The sequence below is a fragment of the Lycorma delicatula genome, chromosome 11 (genome assembly GCF_047948215.1).
Source record: "Lycorma delicatula isolate Av1 chromosome 11, ASM4794821v1, whole genome shotgun sequence".
NCBI classification, from domain to species: domain Eukaryota; kingdom Metazoa; phylum Arthropoda; class Insecta; order Hemiptera; family Fulgoridae; genus Lycorma; species Lycorma delicatula.
Window position 1 is genome coordinate 39,045,836 of NC_134465.1, and position 19,429 is coordinate 39,065,264.

Sequence of the window (19,429 nt, forward strand, 5' to 3'; positions counted from 1 at the left end):
TTACAAGATGCTGTCACACGAAGTCCACATCGGTAAATCCGTCGTCTCTCAACATCTTTACAATTACATAGTTCAAGTGTTTGAAGAATGTTAGTGAAGGACTAATTCCATCCATACAAGTTGCAGATCGTCCAGGAACTGAAACCAAACGATGCAGTTGTGCGAGCACAATTCTGTAATGTAATGCTTCAGAAGATAAATGATAACGAAGAAATTGTTCACGAACTGTGGATGTCAGACGAAGCGCATTTCCACTTCAGTGGATTTGTTAACAAGCAAAATTTCAGATACTGGGCACAAGAAAATCCTACGCAGCTACACCAGCGTCCGTTGCACAGCCCGAAAGTGACCATGTGGTGTGCTATGTCATCTTACGGTGTTATAGGCGCTATTTTTTTGAGGATGACAATGGTCTTGCAATTACAGTGACATCAGCTCGTTACGTAGCCATGCTTGAAACCATTGTTGTGGAACAACAAAAGAGATTTCCACAGATTCTTAACACAGCCTGGTTTCAACAAGACGGAGCAACATCACATACTGCACGAATATCGATGGCAGCTGTACGCTGATTGTTTGGACAACGTGTCATTTCACGAAATGGTGACATTAGATGACCTCCCAGATCGCCTGACCTCCCAGCTTGCGATTACTTTTTGTGGGGTCACCTTAAAAGCAAAGTTCTGTTCCACAGTAGACCTGCTACAACGGAAGAACTGAAGGCAAAGATCCGAGAAGCAATTGCGGAAATTCAAGTTGAGATGTTATGTCAAACCATGAAGAATTTAACGAAGAGACTTCGTGAATGTTTACGTAGAAAAGGAGGTCACCTGCAAGATGTCATCTAATAAAAAATAAACTAAAATGTATGTATCCTAAAATTGCAACATTTGTACAATTACATGAAATAAAATTAATTTTCTAAAAAAAATTTTTCATTAATGTTATTTAATTTTTTAAATTTCCCATTTCTTTGAATCACTCTGTGTATATATATAAAACAAACATTTTTTACATCATCGCTTGATGACACAGTTCTGGTGACACTTAAATCTAATTCTAAACCTAAAACTACCTGACCAAATTATTACAGTAAAGGCAAAAGAATCCTTGTAGAGTGAAACATTTTTCGATTAAAAATATTCTGACAATAATTCTGTACTGTTTCATAATAAATATTCATGGACTTAAGCCCTAAATAAACCGACCGATATTCAAACAATGACGCTACTCTATGGACTTCCCATAAACCTATTTGCTATACATAAACATCATAGACTCCAGGGCACAATGCTCAGACTATTCGACTACTCTGAAGAAAAAGCTGTGTAATAATTACCTCTGTATAGCCTTCCAGAAGAAAATATTTGTATATAATTTGAAAAAGGAACATTTATAACTTTTAATAATTCTAATGTTCATCACAGTTTGTTAGCTGCTCATGAAACAAAATTTGTTTAAAGCTCTGTAAATTTACATCAAAAAGATTAACAGTTCTTATAAATCGTTCTTTGATAAGGAGAGCACTTCCCCTTGAAAAATTAAAAAAAAAAAAAATCACAATTCAAAAGTGTTAAGGAAAATGCTTAGAAATTTTGGCTAGAAAATATGTAACAGAAAATGAAGAATTATCAAATTCATGTCTGTTAGCACAAATCAAAATTTTAATCAATTAAAAATTCCATTCAGAGAAAGATTTAATACAAATCTGCATACAGTAGGTGGATGTCAACAATAACTAACCGATATGTCAAATGATTGTCAAAGAAATATGAGGATGCAATCCAAAATAGACTAAAACATCAGCAATGATTGAGAATGAAGAAAGCAATGAAGCAACTGATGAACACTCAGTCCAAGAACTTAATGCAATAGAAACAGTGACAAATGGTTTTATCCATAGAAAACACCACTTTAATGGAAGATTACAACACAGTTCAATTACAAAAACAGAAAACAGACTAAAAAAAATTATCAAACATTTGTAGGAGAGTATTAAAACTATGGCAAAAAATTTCTTTTTTTAAAAATTTATAATGATATCTTAGGTTACAAGATTTATACATTTCTTTTTTTAAGTTTGTCGAATAGTAATTTTTCCCTCTCAGCAAACCATTTTGGGTAGTGGTCCACATTCACCGGTCTTCAGATGTGGTCAAATCTTAGGTTCAATTTTGGTCGCAGGTTTGGCATTATTTTGTTTCATCTGCATGAAAGAATACAAGCATGATAAATCACTCAGCCACAAGGGTTTTACTTATTATTCTATTTATCTAATAGTCATATAAAATAAATTCACTTTTAAATGAATAACAGAGTTAAAAAGATTAACACAGAAAAAAGACTTGCCAACTGCTAACATTCATTCATAAAACAGCGGGGAGATATTAATTCTGCAATGAACTTTTTTATTCAACCAGTCTATCAATCATTATTCAGTGGTGCAAATTTCTAAAGAAAAAAAAGGCTGCTGCCATCTTAAAACTCATGGTCTATATTGCGGTATGTTGATTTTGCATAACACCTATGAGTGAGAATTTTTTATCATTGAAATTACAATCTCCCTTTAGGGAATTAATGAAGTATTAATTTAAGGGGGTTTTACCATGTCAGATCAAAAAATGATTTATTTTCTACCGTTTCTGAAAGCACATACATTTTAAAATATCTGTAAATTTTCAAGTTAAAATTCAAAATATTTATGATGTTATAACAAGTTAAAGTAGTACGAACACAAGTAGAATTTCACAGCGCGGTGAGTGACCTGGCATCTCAAGTCTCTGCCCACTATTTAGGTTACAGCTGTCCTTACTTTCCCAAAATCCTTTTCTATTGTGAACAAAATATATTCATGAATGTAGTAGGGATATTACAATGGTTTGAGATGTATGATTCAAACAATTTTATTTTAGTTAGTAGCAAAGAAAACTAAAGGTTTTGTTTATTTTAAAGGTTATAGAGCACTTTTAATAATGTTTGTTAATCAGGTTTGTGCAAAAGAACAAAAAGGAAATAATTCACATCCAGGACATAAAATAAAAGACAGTTTTATGAAAGCAGTTTTATAAAAAAAGCAGTCATCAAAAAAAAAAAAATAATATTGACATGTATGTATGGGCATTGGATTGATCATACACTTCATGTTTGTTTTTAAACAGACATGAAGTGTCTAACCGTCCCAAAAATTTTTTAAGTGTAAGAAATGTGAAAGTGAGGTGAATTTTTTACAAAAACAAAACAAAGCTTTGGATTCAAGATCAATACTACTTGTGATTCTGATACTTAAGAAATTCACATGCGATTTACTTGAAACCAGTCTTATCTGAATCAGTGGAGGTCCTACACACCTATAAAATTATCCATTTGGCATGGTTCTGGGCTTAAAATGTCCAAATGTAATCCATATATTATAGACTAGAATAATAATAATAAAACCATTTTTTATATAATAAAAAAGACAAAAACTTTGAGAAAAAAAGCAAATATTTTAATTTTATAACTGCAACTCAGCCAAAATTAATTTTATGATATCATTCTAATCTACTTTGTGCTGATATTTACTAATTATTAAACAGCTTGATTTTTTAATTTCAGGTGTCCTTCAATATTTGCGATTTCCTCAATCAACCATCACATTTAGTGTTACACGTCTTTGGCCAGCTCCCCTTATTTTTAAACTGATTAAAAAACTCAATTTTATTTATTATTACTTAATAAATATAAACAAAACCTCATTTATCAATCTGAAAGTTGCTTGTTTTTTAGGCTTACAAAATAGAAACCTCTCTTTTAATAGTAAAAAAAAAAATTACTAACATGTAAACTAAATAAAAATAAATCTACTGATTATTGTTTAATAAGAATAATTTACCTTAAAACAATAGAAGCAGCAAATTTGCAAAATGACTCATTTTTTGGAACATGGCCCAGTATATACAGAGAATTTAGTAACTTACTGACTGTAGAACCTACTACAATATCTTTGTGAGATATCACGTAATCACAAAACTTGTCCAACAAATCCGGAATCAACAAATTCAATAAATTCATATTATAAATAGTGTTTCTTAAAGATTTTGATGATATCTCGTCTTCTTTAATAAATTTAAACCTGTATCAGATTGAGATAGGAAGAGCATAATAAATTAGATGTAATAGAAAATAAAACAATTATTACACATTACTAAATAGTTTAAAAAATTTTATCCAAGCAGCAGAATAAATTAATTTATTAAAGATTTACTTAAAAAATTGCATAGCTTACACTTTTTCTTTTCACACTTTTGCAACAAAAAAGAAAATCTAGTAACTTATCCCTAATGAATTACACCTAATTCGTTAACTAATTACCATTAGTACTCTACAATTTCAACTGCTAAAATTTCATAATTCACATGAAAGTTAATAATATAAAATTAAAATTTGTAGAAATAAAGTTCTCACAACAAAGTAGTGTAAAATAACACATCTTGCTGTAAGATTCTTTATGATTTGAACTTGAAACCATATTGTGCAACAACCTAAGATAACAAACAAATGAAAAATGTTGAAATTAATCATCTGATATTGTACGAGCAACTCATGTTAAGTTATGTTATACCAGGTAAGCAACTTAAAACTGATCTGAGCCAGTTAGAATAGCAATTATTTGAGTGTCACCTTTAAAAGAGCTACTAGCAATAAGTAGTGCAATTATTGGCTATGTATGTTACTACTCTCATCTATTGTTGCCAGTTTAAACTGTTCATGCTCCAGTGCCATATAGTTTTGTTCTTTGCAGTTGTGTTTTTTCTAAAATGCCTTGATTGATTCTCTGCATCTTTTCAAGAAACACATCATCAGAAAAGTTCCCAAATGCCAGTATGTCAATAATGAGTAGCATATACAGTTCAGTTAGAAAATGACATACAAAAGGGTAGGTTTCAAACAAAAAACCGAATAGGAATCCAGAGATCACAACCGTTATTCAAAGAACAATCTCTGCAAATCCAAAAAAATCTATATGGAAGTTTTCACAATAAGGTGTTGATAACTGCTTGTAGGATTTTTCCATAAGATTCTTATTAATTTAAATTTGAAACCATATTATGTAACAACTGTGCAACAACATAAAAGAACAGATAAACCCGATGTTACATTTCATATCAGATGAGACACAGTTTCATTTAAATGGATATGTTAATTTATGCAACATTGGGTACCAGATGACTTTCTTTTTCTTTTTCTGTTTAGCCTCCAGAACCATCGTAAGGTATTACTTCAGAGGATGATATGTATGAATGTAAATGAAGTGTAGTTTTGTACAGTCTCAGGTCGACCATTCCTAAGATGTGTGGTTAATTAAAACAACCAAAGAACACTGGTACCCATGATCTAGTATTCAAATCTGTAATGAGTTCATTACTAGACCAACCTGATAGGTAATTGATATCTGGAAAGGCAACAAAAATATTTCAGGTTTTCAAGAAAAAATTAGATAAAAATGAAAAATATTTGTATTAGGATGGAGTAGTTTGACGAGACAGGTTACTCTACATTAAGGTACCAGATAAAACCTGATAAAGTGTGGATATTTCCATCCTTGCAATGCTTGTCTTATTATGTTAACTAAAGTAATAGAGGATTCAATTCATCTGATAATAAATTTTGATGAAACGCTTGCTGTAATGGAAACATTAGCTATAATAAATCTTTTATTCTGATTCGTTCAAAATAATACAATATACAGATCATTTCAGGAATAGGTTGATATACTACTCCGTGGATAAAAAAAAAACTGCCTCAGTATTTGCCTGGATGGATCAAGGGAAACACAGTAAAGCCTTGATAAAAACAGCATCATTCAACATGTTAAACGGGGTACATAAAATTCACGTTTTTTAATATTTTTATTAATGTTATTTAAAACTTCATCAATTAACTGAATCAGTGTTACTGTTTATATAAAAGAAAATCTTTTAACTATATCGGAAATATCTTTAAAGAGTTCAGTAATTTATTAAAAATGGCAACAGGAGCATAATAAGGCTCTTTCCCAAAAGATGAAGTATTATGTTGAGTTACACCAAAACAGTTTGACAGTTTTGATAGGGATGAACATCATTATTTTTTAAGTATAAGTGATTATCGAATTTAGAAAGGATTGTACATTGACTACTGGAGTGATTAAACTTAAATACACATGTACTACAAAATATTGTTTTTGCTTTTTTAACCCTTGTGGTATAGAAAACAGTAGCACATTCCTAGTACCTCTGCAACTGATGTAAGAATACTGCAATATATTCGCACAACATTATTTTTAAATTTACCATATTATTAACATATTTTGTAATTATTGCCAACCTCTGTAGCAGAGTGGTAGCATCTGTGACTTTCATCCAAAGGTTCTGGGTGAGTCCAATAAGGCATAGCAATTTTCACGTAATACAAAATTCATCATCATCCACCACAGTAATGTAATTGGGCTTCAGTTTGTTGTTGCTGAATAAATAAATAAAAATTTTTAATCATTTTATTCTTAAAAAAGAAGGAAAAAAAGGTTTTGAATGTGTAATCTAACGCTAGTAATACGGTAAAATTTAATAGTGTATCAAAATATTTACTGATAAAATTCCTCAGATATGATCAAATTAGAATACAATCATGAGTAAATTTTTTATCTGTCAAATAAGTAGTAAAACGTGATATCTGAGTCTGTAACAATATTAAATCTAAATCAATGAAAAGATTATCAGCCTGCTATTTTTATTATATAAAATGTTAACACTGACAAGACAATTATATTATATAAAAACCAAAATTTTAAAATAAAATTATATTTAAAAAAAGAAACTAGTTTACATACTTGATGCACAAAATCCTGACTCTTTTTATATGATCTATGATTACAGTAAGAGACCTTGTTTTACCTGATAATCAACTAAGTCCTAGATTGAGTATTTTGTGTGGCAGCTAGATAGGAAATATAAGTTCCCGGATAAGTCCATAGATAAAGCCATCCTTACTGAACCAAACTGATGGCAATAACAATAGCGTTTTCTAAAAGGTCTTTGCATTCGTGTAACTTATATAATGAGAGTTTAGGCACTTTAATGTGAGTTTAGGCACTGAGAAAAAGAGTGGCTAGTTGGCTAGTTAGAAAGGGACAATTACCCACAAACACCAAAGATCAAAGGAAACTAATGCAAATGGATGCTTTAAGATATCCTCCAGCAGATATTTAGGTAAAATAATAAATAAACAGATGTAAGTAAAACAATATACACAACTTGATATACCTATCTTGAAGTTTTTGAAAAACAACAGAATCACAAGCTCCTTTACGATTGATATGTGAGCGTAACAACATATTTAATTCATTAAGTGACAGGCCTGATGGATTATCATCCAATAACTGCAAAGTTCTAGTTATCAATGCCATATCCAGTTTTACCTGAAACAATAATTTGTTTTCTTAGAAAAAAGCATATAATTTTATTAAGTAATTATGAAAAAAATAATGTGAGAAATATTTCTGACTCATCCTCTAATTAAAATCCAGAATGTTTTTTCATCCTGTTTTTCGAATATTAACAAGTCCATGCAATCCTCAATGTCACCTACTACTAACGGGTAAGGCAGAAACAGTGACCCATTTTAAACATGAAGAATTAGAATTAATATTATTATTACTGTACACGTTTTACAGAACACTTCATACCATTCTTACACATATCCCTTTTTGTAAATTATGTCTTCAGGTAAACATCATTGTTGGCAATGCAATCTTCGATACAAGCACATACAATCATCATAACCTTACGCAGACTATTTCTTGTTATGACCTTATTTCAGAGTGAATGTTATTTTTTAATTCCTGAATACTTGCTGATCTGTTAACATACACTTTAGATTTCAGAATCCCTATAAAAAAAAAAAAAAATACACCTATAAATTGGGTGAACAGGGTGGCTGGTAGACATGACCAAACCAGGAAGAAAGGTGCTCTGGAAATATTCTATGTAAGGCTGTCAAAAACAATCTTGCTATGAGAGTGGTTGCACCATCCTATTAGAACCATAACAGAATATTGATATTCATATGGTGATTTTTAGTGTTATGAACTGTGGCAAAATAACATCATAACAATCTTCTGCTATGACCAGTGTCGCCTGCGTCATTCTTAAAAAATTGCGACCAATAGTACTCTCTCTCTTTTTCTGTTTAGCGTCCAAAACCACCGTAAGGTATTACTTTAGAGGATGAATGAGGATATGTATGAATGTAAATGAAGTGTAGTCTTGTACAGTCTCAGGTCAACCGTTCCTGAAATGTGTAGTTAATTGAAATCTAACCACCAAAGAACACCAGTACCTGTGATCTAGTATTCAAATCCATATAAAAGTAACTGCCTTTAGTAGGGTTTGAACCTTAGAACTCTCAATTTCAAAATCAGCTGATTTGTGATGACAAGTTCACCACTAGACCACCCGGTGAGTTGGTCTACATACCCTGAGAAGATATTCCACACCACACAGTAACTTTTCTGCTATGAAGTGGTCTTTCATGAAGCTGATAAGGATTGTGAGGTGCCCAATACCTAAAGCTTTGTTTACTTACATTGCCAGATAAATGAAAATGGACCTCATCAGACATTATCAAACTGTTGAGAAAACCTCAGAAGTTGTGTACAGAATTTTTGACATGCCTCCAGATCTTTGGGCAATACTTCTTGCACCACTAGCATTTAGTATCGATGGAACTTAATATCTAGATGCAACATCTGTAGCACACCTCTGTCTGATATGTTACGGGTTTGCCAATGCTGATGAACCGATCACATTGGGCTTTGCTTTAAAGAGGCTCTCTCTTACTGTTGCAATGCTGTCTGGGATGTAAACTGTATGTGGCCTATCGGGTGGCATCTTGTTTGAAACAGATGCTATTGTTCTTAACTGCCTGAACCAATTTGTAATCAATTGTCTTCCACAATGGAACATGTTAATTCCAGCCGATTTTGAAATGCTGCTAAAACAAACACTGTAATCTTACAACACTATCAGAACACACTTGAAAAAATTTTCAATTGCTAATGCGTAAAGTTCATTCGACCAGCAATCCATACTGGTTGCCAAGGTCATGTAATATGGCAGACAGAAAATGTTTTGAACTGCATTATGCAAGAGCATAAATATCATATCTCTAGAAAGCCAAGACCAACAACAGTGTACAATTAAAATGGATCATTGTTTCTTCTGCACCTTATATTTCTGCAAGCACTATCTTTCCAGATATATCAGTTTCAATAAAAATAACAAAAAACTAATAAATTGACATTAGTTTTTAAGTTACTTTCAATTTAAACAATTCTCTTAAAATTGTTCTTAAAACAGTTTTAAACAATTTTCTTTAGATAAAACAATCAATATCATTTAAGAAAAAATGTAAAAAACCACAAACCAGTTTCATTACTTAAGTGTTTGCTGTTTATCTAGGTCTGAAGTATTTAAACTATCATGTCTAAAGTATCAATCCCTCAAATATATGTGATAATCTCTTATCATATGCTTTGAGGTTACAGTTTATTGTCTTTATTCTCTTTTCGTTTTCTCAAACTAATTTTTGATTTCTCTTTGAAAAATCACTGGATACTAGAGTTTTTTTCTGAATAACATCTAAGATGTTTAGCTTAAAATAAGCTTTAGTTTCTATTTAGCTCATTACTCACCTCATCTGTTAATCGTTTTCTGTTATGTCTCACCAGTTCTAGTGAAAAATGTGTTCTCAAGCTAAAACACATTTTTAATACCTTTTTTGTGCCCCTCTTGCTAATTTAGCAAGAGGAACACTAAAAAAATAACTGGTAAAAATATGATCCTCTCCGAGGGAATAATATAATAGAATTTTATATCTTATCCTTAAATTCACAGGAGATTTATTTCTTTCACAAGTTTAAGGTTCACTTATACCTAACTTGATTTTTACTTTACCCAACCATATGTCCGGGGGGGGGGTTCTGCATTACATCATGATGACCAGTCTGGGTCAAATGTTTCAGTGTTTAAAATATTTCTAAGCTAAGTTTACATTTTTGACTGAGATTGCCTAAAACAATAAAACTTACATTTCTTTCATTAACAATTTGTTTTTATTTTTATTCTGTTAATACTGGTATTGTTTATTTGTCAATTAATTATCTCTTCATTAATTTACCTTTTATATACTTATAATGATCATTTAACAATCAAATAGTTTAGATTTTAAGTAATTTTTTTTTTGTAAACTGTGTTTGAACACTTTTTTGTTTTAAAATTTATTTCAATATCCAATTAACATATGTCTTTCTTTATAATGAACACAGTTACAATAAATTATTAGTTGATCGAATTGAGAATTTTTTTTTATGAAGTCAATCAAAAAATTATAATCTTGCATTTGTATTTTACAAATACATTTCAAGAAGAAAAGAGAATATGAAAAGTGCATGCATAGAATATTGTATTAGTTTGATATTTTTTTAAGAATAAGTTTTAGAAACATATGAATATTAATAATAGTTAATTTTCACATTGAATTTCAGCATATCATGTATTAATATATGAAGACTGATTTTCACATTGTTCAATCAAAGTTGAACCCTTTCTGAACCTAGGAATACGCCAGCTGTGTCTGGATATTTGAATGTTTGTAGTCTATTACATTTATATTGAATTACTAGATGAAGTAACGTTCTCAATGCAGCAAGTACTGAATTTTTATGTTCCTCTTATGTACATATTTTTGAACTAAGAAAATCTGCTTAACTGTAAATCAATATGAAATTTTTAGAGTGAAGACTACTTGAAAATTAATCTGTGAATGAAGTTGATTGTTTACAGAATGAACGAGTGTAGATGCCTAATTAACACTTGTTTACCTGTCAGCTATTACTTTCCTATGCGGCTCTTTTGTAATACATGTCTGTTAATGGTTGTTCAGTTCAGGACCACTTCAAAATAACTTTACATAACTTACCTGTTAATTTTATACACAATGGCTTTTTTTTATTGTGCATCTAGCATAACACTGTTTTGATAATTCCTACACACAAGCACAAATACACTTTACATGTTTACAAATTTTTAACATCTTTAAGCTAGTGTGTTTTAAAATTATAATGAAGAATTCACATCTTCATTACCTAAAATTTATTGATTTTCATATACATCATAAATACATTTCAAGTCATCAATATGAATTTTACCTTCTCTTCAGTACATAAGAGATCCTGAATATCACTAAGGTCTGAAAGCAAACTTATAAACTTGTCATCTTTTACCTCAATCTAGAATCTAATGTAACAGCATTTGTTGTTTTCACAGTCTCAATACTTAAAAATCTGGATAGTCTTCCTATATTAAAATTAACTTAATAATTATTATAATAAGCAACTGGAATTCCGCATGAGTTGACAAATAACCAAAGTTCATTATGTTTTCAGCCATTAGTGCACTAATTGTCACACCTAAATTCTAGTTTTTATTACTACTGAATCACATAATAGTCAAAAACTATAAAGTACACTCTTAATATAGCTTTACTAATTTAAGCGTGCTTAAATGAGAAGTCCAAAATATGCATTAAATAATGCTACCGTTATCAGGATCAAATTACAAAATCTTCTATCATAATAGCTGCAAAGACATATAATTAAGAAATACAATTTTAATCCCATTTAACTCTTTAGTGATAATATTAAGGGAAATTCCTAAACTCAGAATTAGAGGGTCATCTAAATAAATAAAAAAGCTGCATGAACTGAGGAAGAGCAGTGAATCTGGTGGGTTGCTGCAGATAGTTAATCGAATACGTGTAGAGGGGAGCAACTGGCCAGCCACGCCCATACATTACGTTCCCACGTCAGTAAGCTATCTGAGCAGGAGGTATCACTGTTCACTGCACAATGAATTATAATCAAATTTTTCACCAAAAAAGATGTCAAATCCTCTGAAATTTTGACTTGACTTCAGGCACAGTTTGGAGATGCTACCCTGTTAAAAACTCAAGTGTTTGATAGGGCCAAAAAATTTCAAAGTGGCCATGATGAGTGGAGAACGAAAAGTCACAAACATTGTCCACAGACTGATGTCGACGATAACAATATTCGGGCCATTTATAATGTATTTTTGGAACATATAGTAACCTGCAATGAAATGTGAGTCCACCAGTACCAACCTGGAAAGCAAGAGAACAAATATGGAGTGGTAGAAAAAGGGAAAGGGGCACTGATCAAGGCCAAGAAACACTCGTTGGCTGCAAAAATTCAAGTAACTGTGTTTTGGTACTCAAAAGGTGTGCTGCTGATTGATTTACTGCATGAACAAAGGATGGTAAATGTAACCTACTACTGCCAGTTATTGGATGATGACAAGGCTGCTTATCACAACAAATACACTCTTAACTGATTTACAATGTCCTCCTTTTCCATGACAACGCACAGCCACATACACAGTTCAGACTTGCAATAAACTCACTAAAATCTATTGGACACCTCTTGAACACCCACCATACAGTGCAGACTTCTCACAGAGTGATTTCCACATGTTTGGTTTGCTGAAAGAAGCTTTAGGAGGGGAAAGATTCGTAATCCCTCAGATGAGCATTATGAACACAACTGGCTGTTGGGACAGCCACCTTGTTTTTATGATGAAGGGATCAGGAAGCTACCTATCCAGTGGAGAATGTTTCTGTTGAAGGAAACTATGTACAAAAATAAGGTAATTTATTTTTAATTTCATCTAATATCAATAAAGCTATGTAAACAAATTCTAGTTTGAATTACCCTCGTAATATTATAGAAAATATGCCTTATAAATTTTAGCATTTCATTTTGGTTTAGGTATCTTTGAAATATATCAACTTTTAAATAGAAAAATAATGTTCTAAATAATTTTCCTAGATACACCCTCAAGAAATACTACAATATATTTTACCTGGGAAGTGGAAGGATAAATGATAAGTGTATCAATTTAGAACTTTCTTAGATCATTCTCTTAGGATGAGTGAAAAAAATTTCCTCATAATGGTAGCTTACTCCTTAAGTTGAAGGTACCTGCCGTGTCTTGACTTCCTTCTTCCAGTCTTGACTTTCCTTTTCAATACTTAGTTAATTTGACATGTTAATGGTTGTTCATTATAATAATCTTCGTAGATATCTCCTTTGAAACTACTACAGTACGTTCAGAAAGTTGCTATGCAGTATGCTTTAGAATTATGTGGTACATTCTGTTCTTTCAATGCTGGGTTGGTTGCCCTGCGGGTTCATTGGGCGCTGCTCAGTAATAAACCAAGATGTCAGTTGTTGAGTTGTGATTGAACGTGCTTCGTTTCATTTATCAGAATCAATAGATGCAAGAAACATAATGGTTCTTCTCAGTAGTGGAATGTATTTTTCTCGTTGAACATGTTTTTCATGAAAGTCACAAGTATCCTGATTTAGTGAAGCACAAGTTTTCTGAAAAGTTTCCAAATGCTCCTGTTCCTCACCGCAATGCAGTCTGAACTCTTATCGGAAAATTTCAGGCAACAGACTCTATTGAAGACACTGATCAAAGTGGAAGACCAACTAAACTAAATGAACAGAAGCTGCTTGATTTTTCAGATGCTACTGCCAAAGTCCATCAAAGTCAACACATAAGTTAGCACAGCAGCAAGATATCAAATTTATTACCACATATAAAGTTATAAGAAAAGAACTGAAACTTTTCCCCAATAAAATAATGTATGTTCAAGAACTGAAACCTACAGATCATGCCAAAAGACTAAATTATTGTCAACAGTTTAAACGTTTTATTGGCCAAAATTCTGTAGGTATCCTCAATATTATGTTTTTTATGGATAAAGCATGGTTTAATCTGGGAGGGGGCATATTAATTCAAAAAATAATGACTGCGGTCAATAACTAACCCCTATGAATTACACGAACAATCTTTACACAAAATGAAAATTGGAGTCTGGGTCGGTGAGTAGAATGTGCATTGTGGGTCCAATCTTTTTAAAAATACAATTAATTGTGATCGTTATCATGTTGTTTTAATACACTTCATTAGTCGGTTAACGAAATAGGCATCAATCAAAGTCAGGTCCAACAAGATGGCGCAACAGTGCACATAGCTAACAGGTCAATGACTTATTTATGAAATGTCTTTGGTAAATGAATCATTTTGAGGGGTTTGTGACCTGCACGATTGCCCAAAATGAAGCCCCCAGATTACTTTCTATGGGGGGGCAGCGAAAAAACAGTGTAACGCAACAGATTACGTATGACTGACAAAGTAAGACGAACTGCAATAACAGCATGTTCAAGACATTTCAGTAGATGAGCCAGTTTAAGTGTTTGAAAACAAATTGAAATGTGTACAGTGTTGTACTGATATTGGAGGAGGTCATTTTCAACATATTTTATAAACTATTTGTTATTGTAACATCTGTTACTATAAAATAATGAAATAAAATTATAAAGTAATGATAAGAAAATTTCATAATTGCACTTCCATAATTCCAATATACAGCAACTTTCCAAATGCACTGTATGTAAGATTTAAGCTGTCTAACCAACATCTTTAAATGGATCTAATTCAATTCTAACTGGTTCATCCCAGTACTTTTAAAATACTTTTTTGTGAACTGGTTTTAGGTTAACAATTTGTCATCTATTCTCCTTAAGAAAGAGAATAGATGATAACTGAGTTTTGCGTACTCATATATATATATATAAAATTCACAAATGAAAAATGAAACAAATATAGCATAAAAAAGTACATTTTATTTGCTTCTTTATTTTACCAAGTAGACCATCTTATTTCACTAGTGAAGCTGTTACGCTTTCCATAATCCAGACCTCACTGCATCCTTCAGTTCATCATCTGTGGTTAAATAAATATCCTTAATATCCCTCTTTACTTTTGAAAATAAGTGAAAATAGAAGGGCACCAAATCTGGTGAGTGTGGAGGGAGTAGAGTAGGTCAAATTTCAACTTCACAAGTCTCGGAGGTTGCACTCAATGTCTCAATGTATGTGCAACAAATGTATCTGAACATTATTAGCTCTGTGCCTTGTGAAACAAGATACACACATCTCCCAAGGTGTTTTAATGTCTCAGTAAATTGAATAGAATTTACATCCATACGTTTTATCATTAAACATGACATAATTGAATCAATTCATCGACCTCCTTTAAGTGCTTCTCATGAGTCACAGAAACCGGGTCAACAACTACAAGGTTAATTCCCAATATTCACTTTATTGGTTTCTGATGAACAAAATTTTACCTCCCATTTACACACAGCACATCGATCAACAGTTTCATCACCAAAACAGCTTTTAGATAACAATGAATGTCACTAGCTTTCACTTTTTCTGCTGTGAAAAATTCAATTACTGCATATTGTTTTAGACAAGTTGACCGAGTATGTGTACTCGACTCCATAACAACAGCAACCGATAGAAAATGAGAAGGCGTGGGTCAACGAGTATTGGAATGTTAGCAGTATGGAAATGAAACTACAAGATGGCAGCACCTTTGCTTTGGGTAATATTTTGTTCTTACATTACATTCCAGTGTGAATTACATTTCAACTACCCTTCATATAAATACATATAGATATTGTCTATTATAAAAATTAAGCCTATCTATCCGTTTCTCAAGGAACTATTTCTTAATGGCTTCAGCTTACCCGCTTTATGAAATTTCCAAGTTGATTTGGTCAGCTCTTACTTAAACTTTGTCAATATAACACTATAAAATTATCACAAGTTTCTAGTCAGAATTTTTTTTTCCTTTTGAATATTAATTTAAAAAGAATGCTTAATAACCATACTTCAGTTTTAAAAATGTTCTTCAAATTCCCTCTACAACATCTTTAAATAAATCAAATTCAATTCTAACTGGTTCATCCTGAACTGGTTAAAATACTTTTTATAAGGCGGTTCTAAGTTAACAATTATACTTCCTATTCCTAAAGGAGCTATCTTCCTTCTTTAAGTTTACATTTTACAGTTTAAAATTATTTTTATTGCTTATTAAATTTTCTAACTTAACATAAAAAATCACCTACAAAATAATGTAATAAATGTGATGATGCGCTAGAATTCATTAACACAATTCTAAATGCACGAGACATAGTAAGACAATCAAAACAAGAAAACTGATCACTGTTACTGATAACATGGTGAAACAACGATTCCATTATTGCTTTATCATCCTTAATATGCTCACAAAATGAAAGTATAAATGCCGCTATCTGTGATAATTTTTGAGGTTCAAACAAAGCTGAAGTATTATATAACTCTGCGATTAACCATTCCACAAATTTTTCTTCTAATCTCTTATCTCTGTAAATTACACTGAGATCCATATACCTGAAAAAAAATGTTAAACAAAATTAAAAAATGTTATTATTCTTAGCCATATATAAATATTAATAGATTATTAATACTTATTATGTAAATAAATATGGTGAAATATGGCTTTCCAAATAAAACCTTGAGATAAATGGAAAAAAAATACTTGTAACAGTGACTTTTATTTAACACCATTCTTACTGTACATAACCAAGATACTATATTATATCTACGTATGCCTATATTTTAAAACCAAGAGAAATCTTGGAAATACATAAAACAGAAAAAAGAATCATCAACATCAAAATACCTCTTTTATATGTAAAAATAAATACTCTAATATTTCTTATTATACTTTGTCCATGATGGTCGGCAATCAAAATTATTTAAAACTATAATTTAACAACAAACTGAACCAGACTTTAACTGAACTAGATTTTAACAAATACATTGCTTTCATGACCATCATTTGCATATTCTGCAGAAGAATTCTGTGTTCCTGGTTAGTAGATGGCAAATCCAATTTTTCATTACGTAGAATAGACATACAGTATCAAAAAACAGATGCTTCATTAAATTTATTTAAAGAAGTAATAACTTTAGAATGTAATCCAATTTAATAGATTAAAAATAATATAATACATTTAGTATTATAATGTTAAGTATAAGTAATGAAGAGACTAATTATTTTTTTAATCTTAATTTAAGTGCCATATTTTGTTAAGGCAAAGTAGACTATTGCAGTCTACTTTGCCTTAATTTGTTGCAGTCGTTTTGCCTAGTAGCAGTCTACTGTTGCAAAGTAGACTGTTGCAGTCAACTTTGCCTGGACAACAGCTGTTGCAGCTGTTATCCAGCGACCATATTGTGTGTTAGTATTACAGACGTTGACATATTTTTATTTTGGGCGTAAATGAACATATTGAACATTAAAGCATCTAGCTCTAACAAAATCTTAATGATATCCATAACAAAATAAATGACTCATAAAATTAAGCAGGCTTTTGGAAATGAAGCTATGCAGGTTACACATATTAAAATTATGGAACAATTTTAAAAATAGCTGAATTCCATTGAGGATGACTGCTATAACAGTAGCCATCAACAATCCAAAATTGAAGAATGTGTGCAGTTTGGTAATAGAAATCATCCACCAACCGTTCAAGAAATTGCAAATGACAATAGGATCACTGATGGATCTGGAAACTGACAATTTGGGCATGCGCATAGTAGCCACAAAATTTATTACAAAATGTTCACGCTTATGCTTAAACTGAGATTCGTTTTAGCATTGCACAGGACATGTTCAAGCATACAAACAGTGATCCTAAATTCCTTAAGATCATGTATCTGGTGAGACAACTTGGGTGTAGGATTTGGCTCCACCGGTGTACGTGTCCCAACTGCTTACTTGTCATATATTTGCTAAAATGGGTAGGCACACCCCGTCAACTACTAAAAATATAAATGACACCTATAAATTAAAATTCATTTATAGGTTGGAAAGATATCGAGCACTTATTCAAAATTTAAGGAGTGCCCAGCGCAGATCCTTAATTGTATGCACTGGTGTTTTTAAAACAACCTCCTACGAGGCTACCGCTGTATTGGGAAAGATTCTCCCAATCGATTTAGTGGTGAGAGTTCAGGTGACCATGTGGAAAATTGCAAAGAAGCAGGGAGGCCAAGGTATTTGGGATATGGTTTCGAACCGGACCTGTACTGGAGCAGAACGGTGATCTCAATGCACCGGTTCTAAATTTTTAACAGTTGCCCATCTCCCACCTGTGGAGGCTTTACAGCCTCGCAATGGAAGCATGGTAGCAAGAATGGCACGCCACAACTAAGGGAAGATCCTTGTATAAGTTTATATAGGATTTAGGGGGATGGAATGCCTCTCCTTCGTTTTTAAGGACAATGGGTGTCTGAGTGCTCTACAACCATGTTGTAAATTTAAACCAATATTGGTTTCAGTTCCACCTGGCAGCTGATGAGCTGTTTGTCTGTGGGGAGGTCCAGTCAAATGAACACATGATGTTCGACTGTCCAGCTCTTGGGTGTCGGCCAGAACTCAGGCCACCCTGAAACTTAAAGGTCAAGGGGAAAATTGGCCACTCACAAGCGGCAAGTCAATGTGGCGAGAGCCGTGTTGTCGTACCGTGTGGGAGTTCCTTGATGCGGTTGCTTTGTTCAACTGACATCAGTAGTTTGCCTAAGGGAATAGACTCCTACCACGCTACTGTAAGAACCTAACCAAGAGATATGGCTGGCTACCAGCCAGATTAAGGCTCCAAGTGCTTTAATGGTGAACAGGTACTTACTTGCTGGCATTCAGCAGCCTAGGCATGACAGCGAATTGCTGTCTCATGAAATAAATTTAATTATTGATAGTCATATATGTTTTAGTAATTGATGGGGTGCCCCTACCCATTTTAGTGATATATGACAAGTGGGCAGTGGGACATGCAAGCGAGTGGTATATGATACCACACTTATTCTGCTCACGCTTTTAGGTTAGCTCTAGGAGCTAGTTAGGACACTGGTCGCTAAACTGTTTCGAGGGTCAGTAGCCATTGGGGCACAGACATTCGGTCTTATGCTTTTGGGCATCTGAATGGGGTGGTGGCGGGTGAAATGCCAAGGAAACCGATTGGATACAAAGGATACTGTAACAAAGGATATTACATAATCTCTAAAACCGAAGAAGGCAAGACATGTAAGAAAGAAAGGGGAAGGTGTTAGGTTGGCTTGGCATTTCTCCTGCCACCACCCCATTCAGTCGCTCTAAAGCATACGACCAAATGTCTGTGCCACAAATGGCTACTGAGCCTTGAACAGTTTATAAATATCCTAAATAGCTACTAGAGCTTACCTAACAGCGTGAGTGGACTAAGCACAGTGCCATACACCACCGCCTTACGTGTCCCCAAGTGCTCACTTGTCATATATTTGCTAAAGTGGGTAGGCCCACCCTGTCAACTATAAAAAATATATGACTTCCATAAATTAAAAGTCATTTCATCAAGACAGCAATTCGCTGCCATTCTCCCAAATCCTGTATAAATT

General features: G+C 32.5%; 1 protein-coding gene across 1 annotated transcript in view; it reads right to left on the bottom strand.

Moving 5' to 3' along the window:
* Positions 1-19,429, bottom strand: part of LOC142332245 (FAST kinase domain-containing protein 1, mitochondrial) — a 54,064-nt gene that overhangs the window by 25,841 nt on the left and 8,794 nt on the right. The window contains exons 4-6 of the mRNA XM_075378555.1: positions 16,078-16,381; positions 7,281-7,435; positions 3,872-4,111 (exon numbers count right to left, since the gene is read on the bottom strand). Coding sequence (XP_075234670.1) covers positions 3,872-4,111; positions 7,281-7,435; positions 16,078-16,381 — 699 coding nt within the window. The remainder of the gene's footprint in view (positions 1-3,871; positions 4,112-7,280; positions 7,436-16,077; positions 16,382-19,429) is intronic.